Below are 26,856 nucleotides of genomic sequence, written 5' to 3' on the forward strand. Positions count from 1 at the left end.
CAAAACAGGCTGGAAATTAACATTTAATGTTTAATCAATGAAGATTTATTAATAAGTTTAATAAATAATGCTTATTAATAAATGTTCACCTTTTGATTATTACTGTTGCCTCTAGTAATTATGTGTCTGATTTTTAATTTCCAACCTATTTTGGGTTCATTTTAAGCCAGCCATATAGTTATTTTAAATCAATAGTTCAGTTAAATAAAACTACCCAGCAGGTTGGGCAAACATTTAACCCAACTGCTGGGTCAAAACAAGCCAATCACTGGGTTTGTCCATATTTAACCCAACTTGGGTTGTTTTTAACCCAGCATTTTTTTGGAGTGTGTTTGTAAACATGTTAAAAAATGTGCATGTTGGTGGGACTATGCAGTTTAAGGTAACATTAATACATTTCATTGTTTGATTTTAAAAACATCTTTGTATTGGGTCCCTACTAAATGTCCAGTGTAAAGTCTAAGCGGCTGAGAACAAGTGCACTAGCTTATAGATTTGTTCAAATCTAACAGTCATGCACTAAAAGCTTTCATGGGGTCTTTAAATATAGCTCTTATATTACCCTTCTTTCTCCTAATTGGTAAAAAAGTAGTCAGGGGTGGTTGGTTTATTTCTGAGGTGGGGAGTGTGAATGTGTCACAGTGTTAGATGAGCAAGAGGTGCAGGTGCAAGGTTCACACACACGCAAGCAAATGCACATGCAGTGGGTGTACGTGCTAGGAACACGGAGTGAGGTGAGAGGGTATAATTAGGCAGCCATTACGCAACACAGCAAAACCTGTGAAGTGATGTCATTGTCACTCATCCACTTTGTGCCTTTTGATCATTAATTACCATTGTCAGCCTTTTTCTTGATTTAGCAGAAACTCTGTTGGTCTGAAGTCACTAGGTTTGTGTATTTTTGGTATTAAAACATGTATTAAAGGAGTGGTCCAGGTTTAGTAGTACAAGCTCAATCAACAGTATATTTGGCATAATGTTGATTTCCATGTGTCCTTTATTTTCCTCAAAAAATAAATAAATAAATAAATAAATAAAATCTTTAATTTACAGTTGCGGCACTTAATGGAAGTGACTGGGGCAAATCTGTCAACATTAAAATACTTTCAATAGCCACAAGATGTAAACAATATGGGTGTTAATATTTTTAGAGTGAAAATTGCATCCAATTTTACAACTTTGCTACTATGACAATGCAATGCCGCAAACCCTAAAATTATGATTTTTAAAGCTTAAATAAAGAAATTTAACAGAATTGTAAATGCTTTTGTAAATGTATGAGCTTCAAATTTCTGTTTTTAAATCCTTCATAAATTGGCCCCATTTAGTTCCATAGTAAGTGTCTCGCTGTAACTTCAATTTTTGCTTTGTTTAAAGAAAACAAGGGACAAATTGAAATTATTTTTTGTGGTAGTCAACATTATGCCATAAATGCGGTAAATATTATCACAGGGGTGACGAGAGTTAGTTTACGAGACGAGATGAGGCACAAGATTGAGAACAAGAGGAGATTTTTACACAGTATTTTTTAAGAAATCCTCAATGACGAAAAAAAGTGCAGATGCATTTGAAATGTTTTAACTAATCTTGTAATTATTGTCATTTCAGTTCTACTTTCTGAGTATGAATTATCATATGCAGTAATCAGTAGTACTCTCTCAATTTTCAAAGTGCAAACAGAGACCAGATTTTTCTTCTAGCATGATACAGAGCTAAGAGACGGTTACAACTACACAGCCCAGCCTAAGATAGCTTTCATATTGGGAGATATTTGCATGCATCAGGGAGCCGCTTTCAAAATGCGGGGTATTGAAATAGCTTTTGAATGCACGCTCGCATTTTACTTTCACTTTCGATTTTGCAATTGCGCATACTCTGTGAAAAGGGAGCGGCTGTGCTGCGCGCGCATTCTATAAGACATTTTGTCAGATGCTTAGGCTGTGTTGTGCAACAAATCCTCTGCCATGGTCTTGTCAGTCCTCTCATCATGTGATCAGTGAACTCTGATTCCTGCTGCACTACGTACGATTCTGCAGCTTGTGTTGGATGAGCTGGATGGGATTAAAGCGACCGTTATCCAACTGAATTAAATGGTTTTTATTTCTATAAAAATCCAAATGACAGTGGAGGCGTAATGTAAACGTAGCGGTGGCATATTCTGTCCTAATTTCACCCTCACATTCCGTTAAGGCAATAACGTGAGACAGCTTTTCACCTCGACGAGAAATCTCGTCACATGTTAATCTTGTGAGATCTTGTGTCACATCCCTACTATATCAAAAACTACATATAGTTATATCGACCACTACATTTGAGTTTAATTGTCCTGTTGTTATTTGCTCCAGACGAGCCCGTTTCAAACGCTCCAATAGTGTGACAGCGAGTGTCCAGGCTGATCTTGAGACAGAGGGTTTTGGTGGGCTGACTGTCCCCACTCAAGACAAGGGCCTGCAGTTTGGCTGCTCATTCCAGCGCCACTCGTCTGAACCGGAATCAGCCGGTCAGTTTGCAGAGTACCGCACAGTGCACACACAGGGCCAGTGGGCCTACCGTGAGGATTACCACAGCGGTTACACCACCGAGCCAGGCCCTCCAGAACTGAGGGCCCTGCCCCGCTCTCACTCCCCTCTGCCCCTGGCCCCCGAGCGGGGAGTGGGAGGTTGGAGCGAGGGCCCGCGGAGCCTCCCAGATTCGGGCCGAGCCTCACCCTGCTTACGGGATGGAGAGTTCTTCCTCCGGCTCCTGCAGACAGAGGTAGAGAGGATGGAGGGATGGTGCCAGAACATGGAGAGGGAGGCAGAGACGAATGAACTGCCGGAAGATGGTGAGTGAGGAATAACAGAAGATATGGTTGGAGCAGACATGCCCCAAAACACTTATTATGATTTCATGGGGTCTTGAATCTGTTGTGTTTTGCCCACAGATCTTTCTGTCTAAATGTTTTTTCCCCTCTGATTGGTTTGTTTTGTGGTTCAGTGCTGGAACTCATCAGAGGAGCCGTCGGCAGTGCTCAGATGCTCATGTCACAAAGAGTCCAGCAGTTCTTCAGGATGTGCCAACAGAGTGTGGTGAGTGCTTTGTAACTCTTTCTGTTGTGGATAAAAGGGAGGATGTCCTTACTTACCTTTTATCTTTATCTTATCTCTTTATCTTAAAATAACCACCAAAATAATACAGGTGGTAAAACAAAAAGCCATATGATGACAGAGATCATTGTAAATTTGACAGTATTATACAGTATAATGGCATATAATATGATGTTTAACCATTTACAGTTACAGTTAATGAATCTTGCAGTTAACAACAGGTTTTTACTGTAGCATTTTACAGTTTTTTGTAAAAAAAATAATAACAGACATTTTAGTGGTGAGTGATAGTCACAGTTCATTAACTGTTTGAATGAACTGATTCACTAAAATGAATCAGACTTCCCAACACTAATGGCCATACAGTCTATAGAAGTTTCTTTCTCTATAATGTCTCTCTCTTTCTCTGTGATTTCTGAATTACGTATTTTACTAGGCCATCCCAGAAGTTAGCATCACCCTGGTTTCCTTATTGAAAAACCAATAGGTTTTTTTTCATTGGCCTTTGGATTATTGCAGAAAATAAGATCTGTGACCAAACAAAAGTTTATTATTCTTACGTGTTTTGTTCATCATGATAATCTTCACAAATGAACACAACTTTTACAATTTTTGAAGCCTAAATACAATCAGCCAAAGTAAGAAACTAAATGTAAATTATAAACTAACTAAACCACTGTCACATTATTTCAATAGCTATGTTTCCATCCACCTATTTTTATGCACATTTTGGGATTTCACATTTTTGTTGCATAATAAAAATGCTGGATGGAAATGCCAAGGTGCGCATAAATTCTAAAAATGCACATAAAAAACTTGCGCGCTCAATTGAGGTGGATACATTTTTTGTATCCAATAAGAAGACATGCGCATAAACTACTATGGAAACACATTAACCGAATAAAGCCCTCAACAAAAAACTCATGTGATTTAACAGTGGATGTGATTGGATAACATCAGCGAACCAATTTCATTTCACAGCATCTCAAATGTTGGTTTGATCCTTCTGAAATGCCTGAGCCAAAGTTTGTCATCAAAATGATTTGGTATAATGACCTCCCAGATGTGTCTCACATGATTGCATTCCTAAACACCAGGCATCTGAACGCAAGATTACATGACAGCGTTTATTGCGTTCCGTCTGTGCGTTCTGAGATGCAAGTCATTTATGATGTAGGAAAAAAGAGCCACAGTGACTTCCCCGATTGCAGCAACTTCCATTTTTATTACAGATATTTTGAGCCAATTTCCCAGGAAGTGACAATTTTGTTCTCTTGAACATATGGGATGGAAACACTACTTTATTTTCATTTAAACTTTTTTTTTATGCAATATTCCAATTTTAAAATTGGGTTTTTTTATTGTTCAGTGTGATGATATTTAATGTCCCCAACAACCTCTATACCCAGATAACAATTTTTGGTTCCAGAACGTTAGTTTTTGGAAGTTTATTTTTTTATGGTTTGTTTATGGTTAGCCAGGAACGTTTTCTTCACATTGCCAGAATGTTAGTTTTACTAACATTCCCTTAACATTATTATAACATTAGTTTTTAGTTTGTAGAACGTTATTCTAATGTTAATCTAACGTTCCTAGAACATTATTTTGTTAAGGTTTGTTTTTGGTTTGCCAGGAGTTTTCTTAATGTTATTATAATGTTAGTTTTTGGTTTGTATAACGTTATTCTAACGTTATTTTAACGTTACCATAACATTATTACAACATTCCCCTAGCCTCTTTAGTCTGATGTAATTACCCGGCAATCATCCAGCACACCCGCGACCCAGGCTATAGGCTAGCGGCATGGAAAATGGATCTGTATGGACGCCTATAATCAGTATTATAAAAAACATTGACATTGGTTTTATCTATTGTTTAACGTTAATTAATAAAAATCATCTGAGCACGTCAACCATCATATGTAAGATTAAATAAGACTCATTGAAGACTGGTGCACGTGCTGGAAGCACGCAGTAAATGAAGATAGAAACAAACCAACGAATTTATCATTTCTGTTATCACTATGCTTAAACCCTGGCTTAATATTATCATTCATAACACGTTTATCTGTTTTCTATATTTTAGTAAATGCTTTTTCAGGGCTCTGTCATTACACAAAATCATTTGCAAACTTAGTTTACATGGTTATAAAAATAACCAAAGAATAACCATTAGGGAACGTTCTCTATAAGTTATTTTTAGGTTATTTAAAAAAAATAACCACCCTGCAACATTCTGGGAATGTTATTTTATGGTTGCAAAATAAAAACCTAAAAATAACCATTAAGGAATGTTCTCTATAAGTTATTTTTGGGTTATGTTACTTTATGGTTACAAAAAATATACCCTAAAAAGAACATTCCCATAACATTAGTATTTGGTTCCCAAAAAAATAACCAAACGGCAACCAAAAACGAATGTTAAAGGAACGTTCTGTGTTTGCTTGGTAGTCTTATGTAGCCACTTGTCAGCAACCGCCTTTTTCAAGACAAGTAAAATCTTTTATAAAATACACTTATATTATATATATAATACTGTATTTTATGCGGTAGAGTAAAACGTGGAAATATATTGCGGTATTTAACAAAAACTCATTCAAAAGACTTCAGGACGATGGAACTGGAAGTGCTGAAATACTACTAAATCATTTCCGTGTTTTGGCCTACAAAAATATGTCATCCCTGCAGCACTCTATAATATCCCCCCACTCTTCTCACAGGATCCTTCATCATACCCTCAGCCCACCACTCAGGATCTGGCCAGTTATTGGGACCTCCTCCAGCTAGCCATTGAGGACGTCAGAGTGAAGTTTCAGGACCTCCAGCGGCTGAAAGACTCTGGTTGGCGGTTGCCTCCAGAGAAGAAGGTGAGAGTGGAGATCCGCTCTGCTCCAGTCACTGCACAGCTCCACTCCAGTGCCAAAACAGCAGTGGGCAGGAGAACCGCTCATGTGTTGGGCCCCAGCAGCTCTCTGCCATCACACAAACACCTCAGCAAGAAAAGGAACTAAACTAGAGGGGGAAAAAAGACATGCATGTTCTGGAATAACAGCTGAATTACTGCCTAAAGACCTGTTCATTTGCTTTGAGATATTAAAGCCTAACAAATATGTAACTAATATCTCTGTTTTCTTTCTTTTTACTGTCTGCTGCTTCCACAATTTCATGTCTCATCCTAAATACACTAATCCAAATCATTCTTATGTTGCAACTTCATGGTGCCGTCCCTTCTCCGTATATGTCCTGGTCTCCATCCTCTCTGACACATGCTTGTACGTGTGCGTTTTCGGTGTCCTTCCCCGCGTTCCCGTCCATCCCTGCATTGGTCATCCATGCTGTCACGCCACTCCCCTGCTCTTCCTCTCAGGAGGACAAGAAGGTTCCACCTCCATTACCAAAGAAGCCCATCGGTGGCGTAACGGGCAGCCTGAGAGCCGACAGCACAGCCGAGGCCGGAGGCATGCTGGTGGTCTCACGTGGACGTAGTGTCCCCGAACGGGAAAAATCGCTGGACGTGGGTGAACGGCAGAAGCTGGAGACACGGCGCAGGCTGCTCCAGACCAAACGCTCCGCCTCTTTCCGCCAGAATTCTGCCACGGAGAGCGCTGACAGCATCGAGATCTACATCACAGAGGCTCAGACGAGACTCTGAATCAGTCAGACCCCTCCAGACCCCCGGAAACAACCACTACGGCTCTTCTCTGGCCCTCTGCACAGATGTCCAGAGAGCGAGTGCAATCACTCACTTTAGTGTTGATAGAGAACTAGAGATGGCCTACTAGTATGCTGCTGGCATTTGGATGTGAGCTTACACATTTTCTTTTCTTCTTTTTTTTTGTTGAGCAAGTGTTATTATTCTCAGAAAAAGGGCTCAACCAGCACAACCAAGTGTTACAAGATTGAGACTTTTGTAAGTCCACAAAATATATAAAAATCTTAGGACTGTTTTAATGAACCACAGCAACACATACGGGTGCAATATCACATATTAAAAGGATCTTATCTTGTTATTTTAAATAATAGACATTGTTTTGATATAATCTTGGCTGTGTATGTGTTTCTTAATTGATTCCACAGTGCGGCGGACGTAGCCCCTTTCACTGTGACACAAGCGCACTCTTGTGGCCAGAGTAGAGCAATGCACCCTGATGTAAATTTGGGCCTGAAACTGAATGTCTTAGCAGTGCAGTAGTAAAACTCAACAACCTTTGCAGTAAAGATAAATGCCTTTTTTAAAGCCAGTTATCAAATTGTCACAGGGATTCGTCTCCTGTATAGTGCAATATCACTTTGCAATTGTATTCAGGCTTCTCGTCAGCCCAGTGAGAAGACACACTCCTTAAAAAAAGATAAACACAACAAAAACATTCAAGCTCTGAGGCAACAGCCACGCTTCCTGAAACAGGATGGTCTACATCATACTACTCTTCAAAAACAGCAGCGGCTGTCCCAGGGGTGCAGAAGACAATCCTTAATTTCACACTTGACCTGCACACTGATAAATGATCATTCAGAGGGAAGGGGAAGCATCTTGTTCATTTCACCCCTCTGCCTTTTTTGTAACAGATGAAAAATGTGAAATCAATGTAGCTTCTACATTTTGCCTGAGTGCTTTGATTTTATTCATTTTTTATTTATTCTCCTTTTTTTTTTTTTTTTTTTTTTGAGAAATTAATCAAATCACGTTTTCTGATTAGTTCCAGTTCCATTTTATAGTGGTCTGGTTCACAATTGACCCTTCGCCTGGAGTTTGATTGACAAGCGATCTAACCAATCATAACGCCGAATCCGCCATTTTGTCCGACAAAGCAGTCAGGAGTCAGAAGATTAACCTCGGTGGACTTGAATTTGAAAAATGGTGTGTACTGACGTCTTTCCGCGTTTGAAACAACATTCCTTCTCATGTTCATTCATGTTTATTTGATGCTATGAATTAACTAGTAGGAAGAGATGGTCGGTTCACAAGCCGCTTGAGCTGAGGCGCTATAGCAATCTGTCACGACACAAAACGGTTTTTATTGTTCGAATTTCTTTAAAAAATTACACAATTTGAAAGCTGGGATTTTGTTTAATATCATAAGTAACCTGCTCTGTCTTATCTGCCGACGTGTTGTCAGTGTCCTCTTTGCTCCGCGATGTATTTTTCACTCTGTGGCGTGACAGCGCCATGGCTTGTCAGACAAAGCAACAGTAACTAAGGGGGGCGGGTCTTTGCGAAGGGTCAGTTGTCTCATTTAGGGTACGTTTACACGACAATGATGTACTAAAAACGGGAAAAAGTTTTTTTCTTTGTACATATGAAAATGTCATCAAAACTATCCCTGTTCACACGGATGGATCCGCAAGTGACTAAAAAGCGCTGCATTACGCATGCCAGACAAGTAGTTGGCGGTGTCAATTTGTAAGAAAGACTACGCGCATGCGCATTTCTCTTACACTCGCGCCAAACGCGCATGCCTGACTAAACACGTAATACGCATGTGCATACCGTCATCGTTTTCACAGATTCGCGTTTTTGCATTTTACACAGAGATGACAACGGTATCCTTTTCAAAAACTTGCACTTTGAAATCCGTTTTCAAAAGTTTGCGTTTTCAGGCCACCAAAACGCCGTTATCGTGTAAATAAACGACCAAAACACATAAAATGTTTTCTGTTTTACGTTGAAAACAGTGTCGTGTAAACAACACCTAAATTTTTATTTCTTTTTCAGAATTATCTGTTTGGTACCGTATTTCCTTCTTTAATTTTGTCTGAGGCTCAAACAAAATTTAGATTCTTTTAGAAATTAAAGTCAGTGTCCACTTTACGCCAAAAGTTTTTTTTTTTAAAAATGCTGTGTTTAAGTAGTGAAGTTTTGTGTGTTTATGAAAGAAAGGAAACACTGGTGAATATATAATATGATAGAAAGAATGGATTGTTTGTGTGCATTCATCTTTTAATTTGGATGAAAGCAAACTGGAAACCCGATCACACAATCATTCTTGCCATTTATTGTCATAAAAAGGAAAAAATGTTGATTGCATGAGCATTTTTTGTTTGTTTGTTTTTGGTATGTTTAACCATGGAATAAGATGGGAAATATTTTATTGGGAGATGTATATTTTATAAAGTACATTTTTAGATTAGCAGATGAACATATGTTGTCAAAAGTGGTGTTCAAATATGTTATAAAAGTGTCTACAAATTTACACATTTGGGTCATGACAGCTCTGTGGACTTTAAAGAAGACTTTAGGCAACTCACCGTTTCAAACAGAATCGTGTTGCTTTCCTCTTATTTCTTTTGTCGGTCTTGAAATGGACTGGTTAAAGACTTTTGACAAAAGAAGAGACGGTTGACAGCCACTCGCCATCTTGTCCATAGGCGAAAGGTATAATCTGTTTTCTATGTCTTGACTATCTACACGTGCCTAACAGCACTATGTGTGGCTTTTTTAAAATCTAACTATTCAGTATTATATTCAATACGAAATATATAACTCACACAATATGTATTGTTCTAATAATTTGATTTGTTACACCTCATCCAGCTAATAACCACCTCACACTGGATGTTTCTATGTAACCTGCATGCTTTTATTAATCCATGAAAAAAATGAACAAACTCTTCTATCAAAACTGTAGATCTTTATCCCCTGTCTGGAAAAAAAAGGGCAGGAATATTTATCTATTTATTTACAATAACTACATACACATTTCTGTAGCTAAACTTGTTAGATTTTTTAAATCAATTTCGACAGTTATTTCAGACATTTGCAGTGTTTTTTTATTTTTATTTGTATTTACTGTTGCCTATCATCTCATTTTTGTTTATTTATTTATATTTTATTTATTTATTTTATTGATACATTTTTTTTTTAAAACTTCAAAATGGTTGTATTTACAGTCAACTTACACGTTTCGAGTCTAAGATGACAGAAAAGCACAACAGACTATTTCCTCTTCCACTGTGAAGGACTTCCTGCCTTCTCAAAAGACTGAAAGACTATGTACGACATGCCGTTTGGGTTTCCAGTGCGAGAAATAGGATGATCTCTTATCAGGGCCATATGTTTTTGATATACCAACGAAACTTAATTTCAAGCAAGACTGACCACACTTTCCCCCCGCCAAGTCGCTTGCCTTCTCAGGCACTGACAGGAATCAATCTGACGCTCAAATGGACTGCTCAGAAAGACTATTTTGATGGCCTTTCTATTCTCACCAACATTTTCCAATGTAAATGGATTGATGGCACCTAATCAAATACAATATTAATGGCTGCATCTCTTGCTGCATCATGTAACGCTTCCCATGTCAACACATGACCCGATCGGTATGTTGATTGTCGGTTCTTGAGAGACACCCGATCTGGTGTCTCTTAATTGGTCAGAATGGATGGCTGAAACTCTCTGCCATTGCTCCTTTAAACTGAAAAACGAGTCTAAAAGGTGTTGGCGAAGCCTCTGTATATGCCGTAAACAGATTTAGCTAGAGTAAGTGATGAATATTTCTTCGTAGCACAGAGGAGCTTGTAGCAGTGTGACGTAGACGTTACGTTGGATTCTATACCACATTACTGATCACTGGAAATTACATGGGTCATAGACTTACAAACAATTACTGTGTAATTACAAATACCTTCTCAGTTCTGTTGTATTATGTACAGTAAATATATCTGTTGCAATTGAAGTTGTTATTATTAATATTCAATGGATTGTTATGATGATTACTGGTATTATTGATAATTTCATATATAATGAAAAAATGTTATTGCAGTTATGACTATGAGAAAATCTATTCTGTATTGTCCAGGGTGTTCATGTGTAAAGAGCCACCCGATTTAGATCTTATTCTTTTGTTTGTAATTGCTGCTAATGTAGAAAATAGACAATATGAGATAAATTTTAAAAAAAAAGAAGAAGAAGAAGAAGAAGCTAATGTTAGGCCCATCTCCTCTAGCATTTGTGTGCAAGATATCACATGACAGAAAACCTCAAATGAACATGCAGATCTGAAGACTAAGAATACTTTCCCTCTCTAAATGGAAAAAGAATACATGTTTGGGCAGTTTATGATGTAGCAAAACAATTATTTTCTTTTTTAAGTGTTCATTGGGTTACTCATAACAGAAAATTGTGGAGAATTTGATTTAACATTATCACTATTTACAGTTGTATTTTTTTTTAATCATTTATTTGTTTGATACGGTAAAATAAGTTGATTTTGTATCTATGCTTTTTACATTGTTTTACCAAACTGCAATAGCTTACTGCAACTTCACCTTTTTCAATATATTATTTCCAGATTTGAAATAAATCTGAATCTCTTACCGGTTTGTTGAATTGAAAGGGTGGAGGCCTTATGATGAATAATGGCACAGCTGAAAAATTCATGGATCATGTTTAGTCTTTGTTCTCTCTCCACTGATATGTACAGCTCAATGTCTACTATAGCATTAAATCGGAGAGATGGCACACTGTGATGTGGTAAACCTAAACAGAATGTAATATTGTCAACGGTTGTTAACATTTTCTAAAAATTACTATAAAGCTATTTTAGCAAGGTAAAATAACTGCTGTCCATTTATTGTTCTATTTTCCTCATATTTCACAAGAACTTCAGTGCATTCGGTGTTTTTCTTAAAGATGTTTACATAAACTTTTTGAAAAATCTGTTTAAAATGTACTCACATTAGAAGAAGCCTCCGTTAAAGGGTTAGTTCACCCAAAATTAATTTTCTGTCATTAATTACTTACCCTCATGTCGTTCCACATCCGTAAGACCTTTGTTCATCACAAATTAAAATATTTTTTAAAGCAACGAAATTACCACATGGAGCCGGCCAATAATGAGTTGGTGTTTTGACGTAGAACAAGGAAGCTCTTAAATGTGTCTTCAACGTAAACAGCATAGGAGAATGACAGGGTAGGGAAGAAATTGTTGAATAAAGCTGTTATTTTTTTGTTTTGTTTTTGAACTAACCCCTTAAAGGGTTTTTGTCATTCATCCTTAACTAGAAAAAAATGTTCTGAAAGTGACTCCAATTATATTGTTCCTGTGTTGTGAACGTCCATATTCTCATAGAATTAGTACAATCATCAATATTTTAAAAAGTTATAATCATTTGTGTGAACTGTCCTTTAATGGACAAGTCTGCTTTTGAACGAGTCATAAACCGCTTTGTTCAAAACACCATTCATTCACCGCCACTAAGCTCAATTTTTAAGCTTGATTTTTTTTTCCATCACGTTTAGAACCACGTTGGTGGAACAAAAAGAGACGAAGTAACTGGCAAGATTGCGTTAAAATGCAATTTACTCAATATTAACTTGCTAATATTGAGTTCTTGAATAAAACCCCATAACTTGTCGTTATGCTGTCCTTGGTTTTAATATCAGCATATTCTTGTGACATTTGGAACAGCAGTCTTTTTAGTTGTGTGATATTGCACCCAAAATGACAATTCTGTCATTTACTAAATTAAACCTGTTAATCTTATAAAGCGATCCTGTCTCTTCATAAGTCTATTCACATATTTCATACAAGTAATTTTACGTCATCTCTTTGCACTTTTGAAATTTTGGTTGCATGGACTTTCAATGGATGGAAAATTAAATTAAAAACTTTTTGCGGTAAAAAAAAAAAAAAAGTATAAAAACTTTTAATTTTTGGGTAAACTATCCCTTTAAATATTTGTCAAAGATCAGTGGGTGGTGCAAACTATGACAAATTAAGGAATAAGAAAAAAAAGAATGCAGGCATATTGTACAAAGTAGGAAATAAAAACTTTAATGGATCAATCATTGATACAAATACAAACCAAAAACAAAAGAAACCAACTTAAAAGTAATTTCCAGTCCCCTTCCTAGACATAACCGTATCAGAATGTGCTAAGGTGAGAAGACAGAATAATGGGACATTGCCTTTTGGTCCTTGTTATAACTGTGTGCTGTTTACTACCATGGCTTTTACTCTAGGATGTGCAGACTGACGTACAGAAACAAATGTAGATGTGTAGGGGACTTCTGGGTAAAATTTGTAGATATGAGACACAGATCTAATTAAAAAAAACAACATAAATACAAATGACCAGGCCAAAACATTGTCAGAGACCACAGCATTATTCCTGGGTCTCCATGCTTTCATCTTCCCCTTCTCCACCTTCCTCCAACGCTTCATCCTCCTCTTCCTTGCGCTCTGGGGGTTTCTCATAGGCTTTCTCAGATGGGGTGACAATCACTCCATCCCATGTAGACATCTCGGTGGTGAGATCTGTAGATGAGTATCACAAACAATTGTCTTAATGACACACTGTGTGTGTGTGTAATTATTATATATATGAGAGAGAGAGAGAGAGAAGATGCTGCAACTAATAAACCTCAAACACTCACAACAAGCATCTCCTTCGAGGCCCAAGATCTTACGGTATCCTCCATGAGAGAGAACCCGCACCAGCGTTTGGGCTGTGAAACACACCATGTCCTGCAGAAACAAATTAATCAAATTATCTGATTTTTTTTTTTTTTTCTACATTAAAATGGTGCATTACCTGCTGACTCAAATCTGCATTACCTGCTGCTCTAGTGTCATGACAGTGTGAACACGGAAGTTTCCGCTTTCACACGGATCAGTGATTCCTACAGAACCTGGCAGGAAAAGACCTGCAGCGAGCATCTGAAGACAGCGCCTGCAATACACATGCTCATTTTACCCCAAGATCTGGAAAAAAAGATTGATGCCCATAACCACAAGCAATTGGTCAACAAACAGGAAGTTCCAACTTACCTGTAAGCAACATTGAGTGGTAAAGGCTGCCTAGAGGGGTTGTTCATGACAGCAGAGTGTCCCTGTGAAGAGAGCAACATTACAGCGGTCAAATCAACTGGTTTAAGTGCAGAAAACTATGAAGTTAGATTATGATAATGGTGCCCACCAGAAGATCCAGAATCCAGGGTGTGAGAGGCTCAAATCCAGGGAATCGGACGCGCAGGTCTTTCAGCAAGCGGATCAAAACTTTCACACTGAATCAAAATAGAAACCAAAGTAAGCCACAAAACACATTTGATTCATTAAGAGCCATTAAGAGACACCAAGTGTCCTTACGTTGACTGAGAAGCATTCTCCTCAAACCAGCGAGCGTGACGAATGGCTGCCAGAGCACTTTGCAGAACCTTGATGTCCACTGCAAAAAGAAAGGAACTTCTGTTAAAATTCTGGTTGATACAGATTATTATTTGTGTTACAGCTGATAATTGATTCATGCCCGATGTCAAAGGGATAGTTCACCCAAATATGAAAATATTTGTGTCATTTACTCACCCTTAAGTTGTTTCAAACCTGTATGAATTTCTTTCTTCTGCTAAACACAGATGATGATATTTTAAAGAATGCGGGTAACCAAACAGTTGATGGGCCCCATTGACTTCCATAGTATGGAAAAAAAAAAAAAAAATACTATGGCAGTCAATGGCTTAACGTTATTCACATTCTTCATAATATCTTCTGTGTTCAGCAGAAGAAAAACATACATGTTTGAAACAACTTGAGGGTGAGATGACAAATTTCATTTTTGGGTGAACTATCCCTTTAAAATTCTGCACAATGTAGTCTAAAATAATGAAACACTAAAACAATTGTTTTTAATGATGGTGAAGTTAGGCATTACTACAGTGGATATTTATTTTGAGATTTACTAAAAGATTACAGTTAACATTTTTAAATTATTCTTTTAGCATTAGTTAAGTGTAGTCTAATAGACAACATAGGCTAAAACCACTGTGCACAATTAAATATGCAATATTGACAAAAGTAAAAGAAAGAAAGCTAATTTGTAAGAAAAACACGTCAAACAAAGAGCTCAAGTGTTTGAGTGCAGGGGCGTGGGAAGTAGGGGTGCTGCAGAATTATAAATGAACAAATTTGCATTGCATTTATTCATTTTTAGCATGTACTAAATTTAAAGCATTTTCTGGGCTATTTAAAAAAAAAAAAAAAAAAAAAAAGTTGAATTGTGTTTTTTAAAACATATGGGCAGAGTGACATTGTATGCTTTAATTGTATATGACCATTTTATGTCCCGTAGACTGGTCCATTGCATTATGACTGCAAGCAGTATATAAAAAACGTGATGTGCAGTCAAATGTTCCAGTGTGTGCTGTTTAAACGGGTGTTCTCACCGTTACACTTGTTGTACTTCTTGGAGTTTTTATGAGCTTTATAGACTATATTGTTTCTTTTTCAAATGTGGTGACCCCCAAACATAGCACCCCCAACCTTAAACATCTTCCCACCTCTCTTTTTGAGTGTGACTTACAGTGGAGCTCTGGGTCCAGTTTGCGCAGGTTGGGTGGAACGGTGGTGATGAGGATTTTCACTGTGGCATCAGCAGAGCTGATCTCAAAACCTGTCTCGTTGGTCAGCATGGACAGTACTGAAGAGAAAAGAGGAACATATTTAATTGAAAACGTAGTCAAAGTTGTTCAGTTTTCCCCTTTACAAATAAGATTACAAATAACTTTTTTCTCTCCGCTTCGATTGGCCTGCCAGATTAAAACCAGTACTCACCCTCAGAAGGGTCCTGTGTACGCAGGGTCTCAACTACTTTGTTTCCCAAGGCAGCGACAGCTTCCACTACACAAATACACAAAAAAGAAAGATTATAAATAAACCAAGAACACTTGGGCTAGAAGTGACTAACATATCATACAACTAAACAGAACACATAACTCATGAAATGAGACTCACGGGTGGGTAAGATCTTCAGGATAACCACAAGGTCGGCTACATTGTGTCCTGTCGTCATGGTGCCCTTTTTATATGATCCCACCTGTCTTACTTCCTCAATTTGCTGCAGAGGGGATTGTAAGACATTAAGCATTTAGTACTACAAAATTAATGTTGGAAAAAATGAAGAATGACTTATTGAAATGCCTCCTTACCACTTCAAAGTTTCCAGGTGCCACAATTAGGTTGTCAATGACATTGTTAATCTTAGTCACCAAGGACAAAATGGAAGCCTGCGACAGAATGAATAAACATGAGAACAAATTATTTAAACTAAGCGATATTCCTAAAATATAAATATAAAGTTGGAAAAAGATGAGTAGGCACACTCATTTGATGATATGGCTTAACCTGCATGGGCAGGACTCATTTAAGTGTCTTGGCCAATTATCTTAATAGAAAAATCATTGTACCTGTTCAGAAGGGGTAGGAGTGAGGTCTTGGTTCCTCTTCAGCAGACACTCGCTGAAAGCAGTCTCATCAGGAGCCGGCTTCACTCGAGGAAAGGCCATCTCACACTGTAACACAAGCGATTCATGAGCTGGAGGCTTGAAGGCTTATTGTTTCACAAAGCAAAGAATCAATGTAGAAATACACTTACAACATAGAAGTCAAATGGTATGTGAGGGACAAAGGGACGATACCTGAGAAAACAGAAGACAATAATGTTAGACTAATATCAACAAATTAAAGTCAGCAAATAAAAGATATACGCAAATAAAAAAAAAAAACTCACCCTTGGACCAAACCTCCACGGGAACCGAATCGGCCACCTCGGCCCCTGCCACGATCTCCTCTGAGAAAAACAAAAACAGTAATTTCAGTAATTGTATTACAGAAAAAAACAAACAAATACAAAAGCTATTCATTTTCACAAAAAATAAATAAATCCAGCAAAATCCCAATTCGGTGTCAAAGAAGCCAATCTTCAAGTCAAACAACAACAAAGTTAATCACAGGTAAAAAGGGGGAGCATTGTTCATGTGAATGCTCGGTTCTTCATTCATTCATTCGTTCATGAATGAACGAACGAACAAATTCGTTGATAGAAAATACAGCGCTTTACAAACAACAAAATGAGGTGAATTAAATCCAAACGCATAGTTAATACGTTTTAATGCATGCGTACAAGAAATAAATACACCTTATTTCTTTTATCCATAAAAGGCACAGCACGGCTAGCCGAACAACATGCTAACAAGCACCGTGCTAGCATAGCATCAAAATAATAAACAAAAACGCGGCAATTTGATGAACCTCGGTTTGCAACTTAGTCAAGCAGTTATTATTTTATTTTTTAAAGAGAATAAAGCAGTTTGTACCTCATTGCGTAAGACGTTTTGTCAGCTTAATAGGAACACGCTGATGAGAAAAGCTCTGCCTCCGTCTGCAGTTCACCGCCGGTGTCTAAACGGAAGTTCTTTTTCACAATAAAAGTCCAGGATAACAGTCTATAATAAAAGTCCAAGACAACAGTCTATACTAGTAAAAGTCCCAGTCGAACGAATCATTGGCAAACTAAAAATGTGATTAATTGAAGAACTATTTAAGATTTGGCTTAAAGTAACAAATCAAGTATATTTGCAACATTATTTGAACTCCTTTGTACAGAGAGTCAGAAGTTCTCGCTTTTATTACATGCTCTTTTGATCATCTCAAATAATGCTGTAGAAAATGATCAGCTTAGACAAACTTAGTGTAACTGGACTGCTGCTGTCATTAAAGGAAAACCAAAAAAAAAATAAATATATATATATATATATATATATATACTCCAATTGCTCTGTTGATAATATCATTTGTAATGAAGGAAATATATTAAATTAATATTAAGCAAAAGAAAGAAAAATCTCCATTTGTCCCATATTTATGGACGCTGTCTCATTTAACCTGTATGCATGGATTGTGTGCCATTCTATTGAGCATGAATTTCATGTTTTCTTTCCCAAACCAGTTAGTACAAGTGGGTGTTGCAGTGAGGTCTAGATTGTGACACCATGTCAGGGGTGGACCTGTACAGTACATACACTGCCTTTATCAGAGAAGACCAGGCAGAAGACATTTTGCCACCCGCAGCCAATCAAATGCATGGTAATCCAAAGCTGTGCCATTTTACGTAAATTACGTAGACATTATGCATGTGCTGAAGTAAGATAAGATTTGTTTTTCAATGTCATAGTCACTTTCACTGTTATTACAGCAAAATGCCTCCATCATCAGGCCACAACAATTTACAGAATTAAATCCAGTGATAACACAGAAGGTAAGAATCTTTGTAACAATTTTATTTTATAAATTTCCTTGTTTAAGTGATACGTCTTAGCTGTTCTGGCTGGTACTTTGATGATATGTGTACATTCTTGTAATGAAGTTTAAGTGGAAAAAAGCATCTGTCAAGAAAAAAAAAAGTCTATAAAAAATACAGCAATACTATTTCTGCCTCCTTAATACTAAATGTATAAACTAAATGTATAAACAAACAAACAAACAACAACAACAAATATATATATATATATATATATATATAGTATTACCATGATTAAATATATTTAATGCTTTATGCTTTATTTTTTCCTTCATTTCACAAATGAATTACATTTTTTATCAAACTGTAAACACTTTGACACTCAAAATAACCTCGCCTTTACATCACTATCCACTTACTTTTATTTTTTTTATTATTAATATGTAGTGATTAATATTATTTTGTTATTGTTTATTTTTGTAATACTGTAGTATATTATGTACTGCAAATCATTTGTATTAACTTTCAGATCACAATTCACACACCACCATCCATTTAATAAACCATGTAGCAAGCAGCCATGGCAGAATCCAGAGACTATGGTAAAGTTCACTGCACTTCATTTATTCAAAGTTTAATTTATTGTAATTTTATCATTCATAGTCTATGAATGTTCTCCTTCAAATGTTCTTCTTCCCAACAGTTGGAGATTTCCTGACAGAATTCAAGGAGCAGATAATTACAAGAGCGACTCGGGTCAGTGACATTGCTGAGGCTGTTATCTCCCAAAGTCTGATCTATGATGCGGCAGCTCAGCGAGTGGAGGCTGCTCCAACTCAACAGGAGGCAATGCGGCTCCTGTTTGAGGCTTTGGAAAGAGAGCCAGCCCGAAACAGAGTGTCCTTCCATCTCATCCTGAGAATGACAGAGCCTGAGCTGATTCATGAACTAGGTTAGAAAATCTTATCTATTAGTGGCAAGCAATAGTGTCAGTCATTTGACACGAAATGGATCTGTCCGATTTGTGAATTCTTTTCAATAAACAAGTTAAATCATGCATCTTTTTTGGCTTCAAAGTCATGGTCATTATAAACTTGTATTATGAAGTGGTATGAAAAAATAAAACTTGCCTGAAGATTCTTATGGTAACATAAAATTAATGCAAATTATCTTATGTAAATTTTTCTTCTGCAGAGTGGAGACAACGCAACAGCAAGCACACGCAAACAGAGATAGGCAGTCCACCCAGCCCTCCCAGAGAAAAAAGAAAACAGGATGACAAGAACGGGCATATAAGAGACATTCAGAAGAGAAAAGACTCGCTAAAAAGGCGTAGACTGGAGACAATGCGTGCCATTGAGCAGATCGAGAAACTTTGGGAAGGAACCAAGCAAGAAAGGAGTGAGATAGACAACATGAGGCAGAGGATTCAGCGACAGCAAGATGAAATAACTAGGATGACCACAGAGAAAAGTCAGCTTGAGAGAACTATTACTCACATGAAAGCAGAGATGGACCACATCCATGAAAGAATGGATCGGAATAAAGAAGAGGTAAACAGAGAGAGGGAGAGGATTGAGCAAGTGAGATCTGACCTTCAAACCGAGCAAACCACCCTGGAGCAAAAACGTGATGCTATCATGAGAGAGAGACAGAATTTGGAGATGATCAGATATGAGGTTCTGAGACAGAAGGAGGAGTTGGAGAGCAACCGCGAAAGCAGCAAGTACGAGATGGAACGAATGGAACAAATGAAAAATGCAATACAAGTTCAGATTAATGAGATAGAGATGAAGATTAGTGAAACACAGAAAACAAAGGGTCAGATGGAGCAGATAAAAGCTGAAATAGAAGAGGAAAAAAACGAGTTGGAGAGAAAGAAGCATGACATTAAGAAACAAAGAGACCAATTTGAGCAGATTAAACTGGACATACAGCAAGTAAAGATGGAAATGGAGAAAAGGTGGCATGAAACAGAGAAAGAAGGGATGGAACAGAGAGCTATAATCCAAAGAGAGAAAGATGAGCTGAAATACCTGCAAGATGAGGTTCAAAGAGCAAGAGAGGAGGTTGAAAGAAACAGAGCGTTTTCAAAACAAGAGAATGACAGAATAAACCAGCTGAGAGCTCAAGCACTTATAGAAAACAACCTCATTGAAAAGAAATGGCAAGACGTCCTAAGAAAAGAAAAAGATCTGGAAGAGATGAAATATGAAATTGAGAGAGGTCGAGAGGAGTTGGTGATGAATGGAGAGCTGGTCAAAAAGGAGTGGGAAAAGATCGAACAGGCCAAAGCAGACATACAAAGTCACGTGATTTCTGTGGAGGGCAGAGTTGAGGAAGTAAAAAAAGAAACTGAGAGGCTGAAACATATGAAAACAGAGATGCAGAGGGACAAAGATATTCTAGAAAAGCAGAGGGATGATACACGGAAAGCTAAAGAAGAAATGGAGAAGAAGAGGTATGAGATAGTGACAGAGGAACTAGAGCACAGAGCTCGACTGCACAGGGAGAGAGACGAGCTGGAGAGTGTAAGAGTAGAGATACAAAGAGCTAATGATATGGAGAAAGCAAAGATACTGAAAGAGAAGGAAGAAAGTGTTAAGATAAGAGAAGAGGCCAGACAAGAAAGAGAAATGACAGAACTGATCAATGCAGAGATTAAGGCCGAAAAAGACAGCTTGAACCGAAGACAAGAGGAAATGCTGAGGGAGAGACAGGAGTTAGAGAGAATTAAACATGAAACGGTCAGAGCCAAAGAGGAGATCGAGAACAGCCAAGAAGTCACAATCCGGGAAAATGAGAAAATGGAAAAAATGAAAGCTGAAATTCAAGGGCAAATTGAAGATATTGAGAAGAAGGTTGAGGAGATCCAAAGAACTAAAGAAAAAATGGAGGAAACAAAGGCTGAGTTAGAGGAAGAGCGGGAGGAGCTGGAAAGAAAGAGAGATTTGGTGAGAAGAGAGACCGAACAGTGTGAGTTCCTCAGAAGTGAAATCCTCAGGGTAAAGGAAGAAATGGAGAGCAGGTTTCATGAAACTGAGACAGAGGAAGTCGAACTCAGAGCAAAAACTCAGCATGAGTTGGAAAGACTGGAAAAACTAAGGGATGAGGTCCAGAGGTCCCAGAAAAACATTGAGGAGAGCAGGATGGAGCTCATGCAGTGGAAGGACAGTCTTGACAAAATGAAGGTTCAGGCAGAAGAAGACAAACATGCCACTATCAGACAGATGGATGAGGCTAAAGCAAAGGGAGAGGAGTTGAAAAAAATGATAGAACAGATGGAGAAAGACCGAGAAGAGATTAATAACAGCAGAGAAAAGGCTAAACAAGAAGCAGATGAAATCAAAAGCATGAGAAGTGAGCTACAAAGACAACAGACAGAAATAGAGAACAGGATTAGAGCTGCAAAAAAAGAAAAAGTGGAGGCAAACCATGCCAAACTTGCAGTCCAAGAGGCTGAGATGCTCCTAAAAAAGCAAATAGAAGAGTCAGAAAAGAGACGGTATGAAACCATAACAGAAGCGCTGGAGCAAAGAGATGAAATACATAAGAAAACAGAGGAGTTAGAACAAATAAATGCAGAGATACAAATAGCCAGACATGAGCTAGAAAAGATGAGGTATTCTGAAAAAGAGAGTCTGCAGAAGATGTTGGAGGATACACAGCAAGAGAAATTGTTCATTGAGCAAATGAGAACAGCTGTGCTTAAGGACAAGGAAGATCAGGAAAAGCGTTTAGTAGAGATAGACAACGAGAGAGAGAAGCTTGAACAGATTCGATTTCAGGTCCAGAATGAGAAGAAAAATCTAGAAAAACGAAGTTATGAGATGATGAGATATGATGTAGAACAGAGTGCTCAAGTTCAGAGGCAAAAAGAAGAACTTGAGAAGATCAAAGCTCAGCTAGATATTGACACAGAGACCATGAACAGAAGCAGAGAGTTAGCAAGACAAGATAGAGAGAAAGCTGAACTTCTTATGATTGAGATCCAGGAACAAAGAGAGGATGTGAATAAAAGGTTAGAGGAGACAAAACGACGAGAGGACGCTTTGAGGCAGATAAGGGAGGACATGGAACACGAGAGAGAAGATCTTGAGAAGATTCGCATGGAAACGATGAGAGGGAAGGACACGTATGGAGAGGTCAAGGAGGAGATTAACAGAGTGAGAGCGGAGATTGAAAGGTTGTGGGATGAGGCTGAAAAGGGAGAGCAGGAGGAACGTGAGAAGATGAACAGGGAGAAGGAGGAGATAATGAGGAAGATGGAAGCTATGAAGAAGGAGATTGGTGAGATTGAAGACATGAAGGTAGAGTTAGGGAAACAGAAGAAGGACATTGATGTAAAGATGGAAAAGGCAAGGTCAGAAATGGCTAAACTTGAAAAGATGAAAGCAGACCTCCAGAGACAGAAAGAAGATATTGAGCATCAGATGATGGAAGCAAAGAGTGAGAAATACCAGATGGAACTGATGAGGACTGAGATCTTGAAACAAAAAAAGGAGGTTGAAAAGAAAATGGAGCTAGCAAAAGCAGAGATGGACAAAATGCAGCATGTCAAAAATGAAATACAAAGACAAAAAGAAGAGCTGGAGGAAAGGATGCAGAAAACCAAACGAGAGATTGGAGAAATGGAGCTGATGAAGAGAGAAATGGAAGGGAAGAAGAAAGAACTTGACCAAAGGATGAAATTGACCTTGAGGAAGAAGGATGAGATGGAACGATTGAAGATGGAGATACAAAGGGCTAAAGATGAGATGGAATGGAAAAGAATGGAGACGGAGAGGCAGAAGTATGAAATGGAGCAAGTTAAAGCTGAAATCCAAAGAGCAAGGGAAGAGTTTGAACTAAGGATGGAGGGGAGAGATTTAGAAGAAGAGAAAGGACAGATGAATCTCACAATAATCAATCTTATTCAGCAGATTGAGGCGACGAGAGAAATGGTGCGCAGAACAAAATTCCAGTTTGAAAACCGAATGGCAGGAAGTCAGATGGAAACAGCAGACCAGGAGGAGATGAATGCTGAGATGCAGAGGCTCATTCTGGAGATCGAACACATTCGGGAAATGCTGCGAGGTCTTAAGGGTGAGGTGGAACACAACAAGGAAATGATGAAAAGAGACAGGGATGAGATGAGGCTGTTGAAGAACGAAGTTCAACGAAGGAGAAGAGAGATTGAATGCAGAGAAGAAAAGATTATGAGAGAGCGAGATGAACTAGAAGTCATGGAAAATGTGATGCAGCGGCAAAGAGAGGAGCTGGAGGCGAGGCTTGAGGAGACCATTAAAGAGAAATATAAGGTGGAGCAAATGAGAGAGGATGTGAAAAATGCTTTGGTGGAGATAGAACAGGCAAAGGAAGAGATAAAGAGACAGAAAGAACTCATCGCTCAAGAAAAGACAGGCAAAGAAAAGGTAAGTCACAATTTACATGCATTTCATTGATGCTTCATGATATTATTTGTATTATCAATATTGTCAGCAGCAACTGGACTCTTAAAGTCAACATGAAACATTTGTAACCTATTTTACTTTCATAATGTAACATAATGTAGTTAAACAGGACATTCTTGAGTAAAACGAGAAATTAAAGCAAACAAAGACCTCACAATGAATCATACACAATAAGATCAGACATATGTATTAAGAAAGTTAACAGAACATTTCCTTTTCTATGTGAAATACAAGGGGCTTTACATTTAAAGTGTACTATGGTGAAAAAAAATATTAAGAACTGTGCCCAGTAAAACTGTATATCTAAAGAATATTGAAACAAAGAGATGCAAGTGCAAACAAGGAGCATTTATTTCAGGTTCAACCAGCCATCATTGCAACCAAGAGCCCAGAGTATGCAAAAACAGAAGAACCAGGTGCTACTGAACGATTTATAACGGAAGACTTTGAACTCAGTGTAAGTGAAATACAGAAAGAAAGACAAGAACTGGAACAATATAAAGAAATCATTTTAAAAGAGAAACATGAACTACAGAAGGCAAAGGAGGATGTGCAAACAGTGAAAAATGAAGCTGAAGAGAGGATGAACAGACTGCAAGAGGAGGAAAAAGAGATGGAAAAGAAACGAGTTAGTCTACAAAACTGGGAAAGACTGCTGCAATCAGAGAGAGAAGAAAACCAAAGAAGTTTAGATACAATTTGTAAAGAGAAACAGCAGCTGAATCAACAAAAACAAGAACTGGACAGTATGGAAATAAATCTACAAAGAGAGAAAAATGAATTGGAAATAACAAGAATGATGGAGATTAAACAAGTTGATGTTCAAGTCCAAACTGATTTGATGGATGAGCTTATCCTGACCATGGAGGAGCTGGATAAAGAGCGACAAGCTCTGGAGAATTTAAAAGAAGACTTACTTGCACAAAAAAGTACAATGGAGAGACAACAGGCAGAAATAAAATTGAGCGAGGATGAACTTTCACTCAAAGAAGCCACACTGCAAACTACAACGAAAACTGCAGCAGACATGGAGTTACAATTAGAGCTTCAAAAACAAGAGCTGGAACGAACAAAAGATGAGCTGGAAAAGACTAAGCTAGAAATCCAGAAAGGATGGGATGACCTGCAGGCTGAGATTGTAGAAAGCAGAGAAAAAGAAGACATGGTAAGAACAGAATTAGAAAAAGCAAGAGATGTCCTAAATCACATTAGACAGGATATGGAAAAACAAAAGCAAACCATGGAGGCTGATCTAAAAGACACTTTTGCTAGAGAACTAGAGGACATAGAAGCTCAAAGAAAAATGATCAAGGAGGAAAAGAGAACATTAGAGAACATGAAATATGATCTGCAAAGAGAATCTGGCGATATTGAGAGGTTAAAACAGGACATGCAGGAAGAAAGACAGAATATGGAGAAATTGGCAGAGCAGCTTAAACAAGACAGGAAGGAACTAGAAAAGAAAATGCATGACATGCAACAAATACAAGGAGACGTAGCGGGAGAAAAGAAAGACCTAGAAAACCTGAGAGAGGAGAATGAGCTAACATTGAAGGAGATCAAAGCGGAGAGAGACACTCTTGAGAGGATGAATGAACTCATTTCACAACAAAAAGATGATATTGAGAATGAGAAGGGAAAAATAAAGAAAAGAGAAATGGAACTGCAGCAAATGCAGGCTGATCTTAACAGACAACTAAAATACATGCAGGATATGCAGAATCTAGTTTTCATGCAAAAAAGTCAACTTCAGAAAAGCCAAGATGAAATAGCCGAAAAGCTAAAACAGTTGGATGACATCATGCATTTCACACAAAATGAAAAAGACAGTCTTGACAGAGAGAGGGTGGCTATAATGGAACAGAAGCAGCAGATGGAGAGCAACATGACAAATGCATTAAACAGAGAACTTGAAACGGTAGAGCTTGTAAAAAAAGACGTAGTAAATGAGAAGCGACTTATTGAGGACTGCAGAATAACTTTAATGAGAGATGCAGAAGATCTGGAGCAAAAGAAAATAGATTTGGAGAGACAGACAGAGGAAATAAAACTGCAAAGACAGGGTATCGCAGGAGAAAAACACAAGTTGGAACAGATTAAATCTATGCTTCAAAGAGTAGCTGAAGATACTGAGAAGCTAAGACAAGATACACTAGCTGAAAGACAGAAATTTATAGACACTGCAGCACAACTCCAGAAAGAGAGAGATGCCATTATGAGTCTTGCAGAGGAGACAAAAAGAAAGACAGAGGACCTGGACCAAATGCAAGCTGATATAGAAAAGCAGAAAAAAGCATTTGAGATAATGAAGGAATTGAAGGCAGATCTGGAAAAAGAAGCAGGTGTCATTGAAAATCTAAGACAAGCTGTTCAAAATGATATGCAAAATGTAAAAGACATGAAAGCCCAAATTCAAAAAGAAATACGATGCACTGATAGTCTAGTTGAAGAGATTGAAAAGAGGTCAAAAGCTCTGGATGAGATGCAAATGGAGATTGAAAAAGAGAAGCAAGACATTGATTCTGAGAGAGACGCACTAGAACAAGAAAAGTCTAGGCTTAGAGATCTCAAAGACGAATGTGCTCAACAAAAAGAACAGAACAATATTACACAGGCAGAGATACAGAAAGAAAGAGACAATCTTGAGCAGATGAGTGAAACCATGTCAAAAGAAAAGTGCATTGTTGAAAGTGATAAAGAATATTTAAGACTGAGAGAAAATGAGCTAAAGCAAAAAGAAGCAGAGATTGAAAACAAACAAAAACAATTGGATGAGTTGAAGAGCAGTTTAAGGATGGAAAACATTGAGCAGATGCAAGCTGAACAACAAGAACAACAAAGGACAGTTTCACATGAAAAAATAGAATATGTAAAGTCTGCAAGAGATAGAGAAATGGCAGATCTGGATGAAACGAGAAAGGAAATAGAGAATTTGAGAGAAGAATTGAGGACAGACTATGAAAATGTGGAGCTCCAAAAGAAGAAATTAGCTGAACAAAAAGAATTACTTGAAAGCCACATGAAATCATTGGAAATTGATAAGGAAGATATGGAGAAAAAGAAAGTAAAACTGCAAAAAGACTTTGAAAACTTTCAGTTTCAGAGGCAAAGTTTTGAAAAAGAGATACAGCAGGTGAGAGCTGAGCTTCAGAGAGAAGCTGAAAATATTGAGAGAATGAAGAAAGAGGTGAGGGATGAAAAACAGAGTATGAAAGATATGGCAGACCAAATTCAACATGAGGGAAACGACAGGGAAAGAAGCTCTGGAGAGGATGCACCTTGAGCTAGAAAAACAAAAGCAAGCCA

At 37.8% G+C, this 26,856-nt stretch overlaps 3 protein-coding genes across 3 annotated transcripts in view; 2 read left to right on the plus strand and 1 right to left on the minus strand.

Moving 5' to 3' along the window:
* Positions 1-13,240, plus strand: part of dlgap3 (discs, large (Drosophila) homolog-associated protein 3) — a 183,628-nt gene extending 170,388 nt beyond the window's left edge. Inside the window, exons 9-12 of the mRNA XM_051872654.1 lie at positions 2,346-2,824; positions 2,977-3,068; positions 5,806-5,952; positions 6,453-13,240. Of these exons, the coding sequence (XP_051728614.1) occupies positions 2,346-2,824; positions 2,977-3,068; positions 5,806-5,952; positions 6,453-6,737 (1,003 nt within the window). The 3' untranslated portion in view covers positions 6,738-13,240. The remainder of the gene's footprint in view (positions 1-2,345; positions 2,825-2,976; positions 3,069-5,805; positions 5,953-6,452) is intronic.
* On the minus strand, positions 12,833-17,370 carry ilf2 (interleukin enhancer binding factor 2). The gene is made up of 14 exons (XM_051872655.1): positions 17,175-17,370; positions 16,589-16,648; positions 16,454-16,496; positions 16,266-16,370; positions 16,008-16,085; positions 15,814-15,916; positions 15,634-15,699; positions 15,383-15,499; positions 14,173-14,251; positions 14,003-14,090; positions 13,855-13,916; positions 13,642-13,756; positions 13,461-13,551; positions 12,833-13,341 (listed from the first exon to the last, which is right to left on the minus strand). The coding sequence occupies exons 1-14, from the start codon at positions 17,177-17,179 to the stop codon at positions 13,190-13,192; spliced, it is 1,164 nt and encodes a 387-aa protein (XP_051728615.1). The 5' UTR covers positions 17,180-17,370; the 3' UTR covers positions 12,833-13,189.
* Positions 17,371-17,985: 615 nt separating this feature from the next.
* Positions 17,986-26,833, plus strand: LOC127500981 (trichohyalin-like). The gene is made up of 5 exons (XM_051872653.1): positions 17,986-18,115; positions 18,627-18,699; positions 18,801-19,049; positions 19,292-23,511; positions 23,909-26,833. The coding sequence occupies exons 2-5, from the start codon at positions 18,678-18,680 to the stop codon at positions 26,831-26,833; spliced, it is 7,416 nt and encodes a 2,471-aa protein (XP_051728613.1). The 5' UTR covers positions 17,986-18,115; positions 18,627-18,677.
* Positions 26,834-26,856: the final 23 nt, after the last annotated feature.

Source organism: Ctenopharyngodon idella, chromosome 19 (genome assembly GCF_019924925.1).
Source record: "Ctenopharyngodon idella isolate HZGC_01 chromosome 19, HZGC01, whole genome shotgun sequence".
NCBI lineage: Eukaryota > Metazoa > Chordata > Actinopteri > Cypriniformes > Xenocyprididae > Ctenopharyngodon > Ctenopharyngodon idella.

Excerpts from the sequence above, each read along its gene's own strand:
- ilf2 (XM_051872655.1), bottom strand. Across the intron at positions 14,091-14,172 it reads GAGAATGCTTCTCAGTCAAC|TGTGAAAGTTTTGATCCGCT; the intron begins GTAAGGACACTT and ends ATTTTGATTCAG. Across the intron at positions 13,552-13,641 it reads TCATGACACTAGAGCAGCAG|GACATGGTGTGTTTCACAGC; the intron begins GTAATGCAGATT and ends TTGTTTCTGCAG.
- LOC127500981 (XM_051872653.1), top strand. The coding sequence starts at position 18,678 with ATGGCAGAATCCAGAGACTATG. Across the intron at positions 18,700-18,800 it reads GGCAGAATCCAGAGACTATG|TTGGAGATTTCCTGACAGAA; the intron begins GTAAAGTTCACT and ends TCTTCCCAACAG. Across the intron at positions 23,512-23,908 it reads AAAAGACAGGCAAAGAAAAG|GTTCAACCAGCCATCATTGC; the intron begins GTAAGTCACAAT and ends CATTTATTTCAG.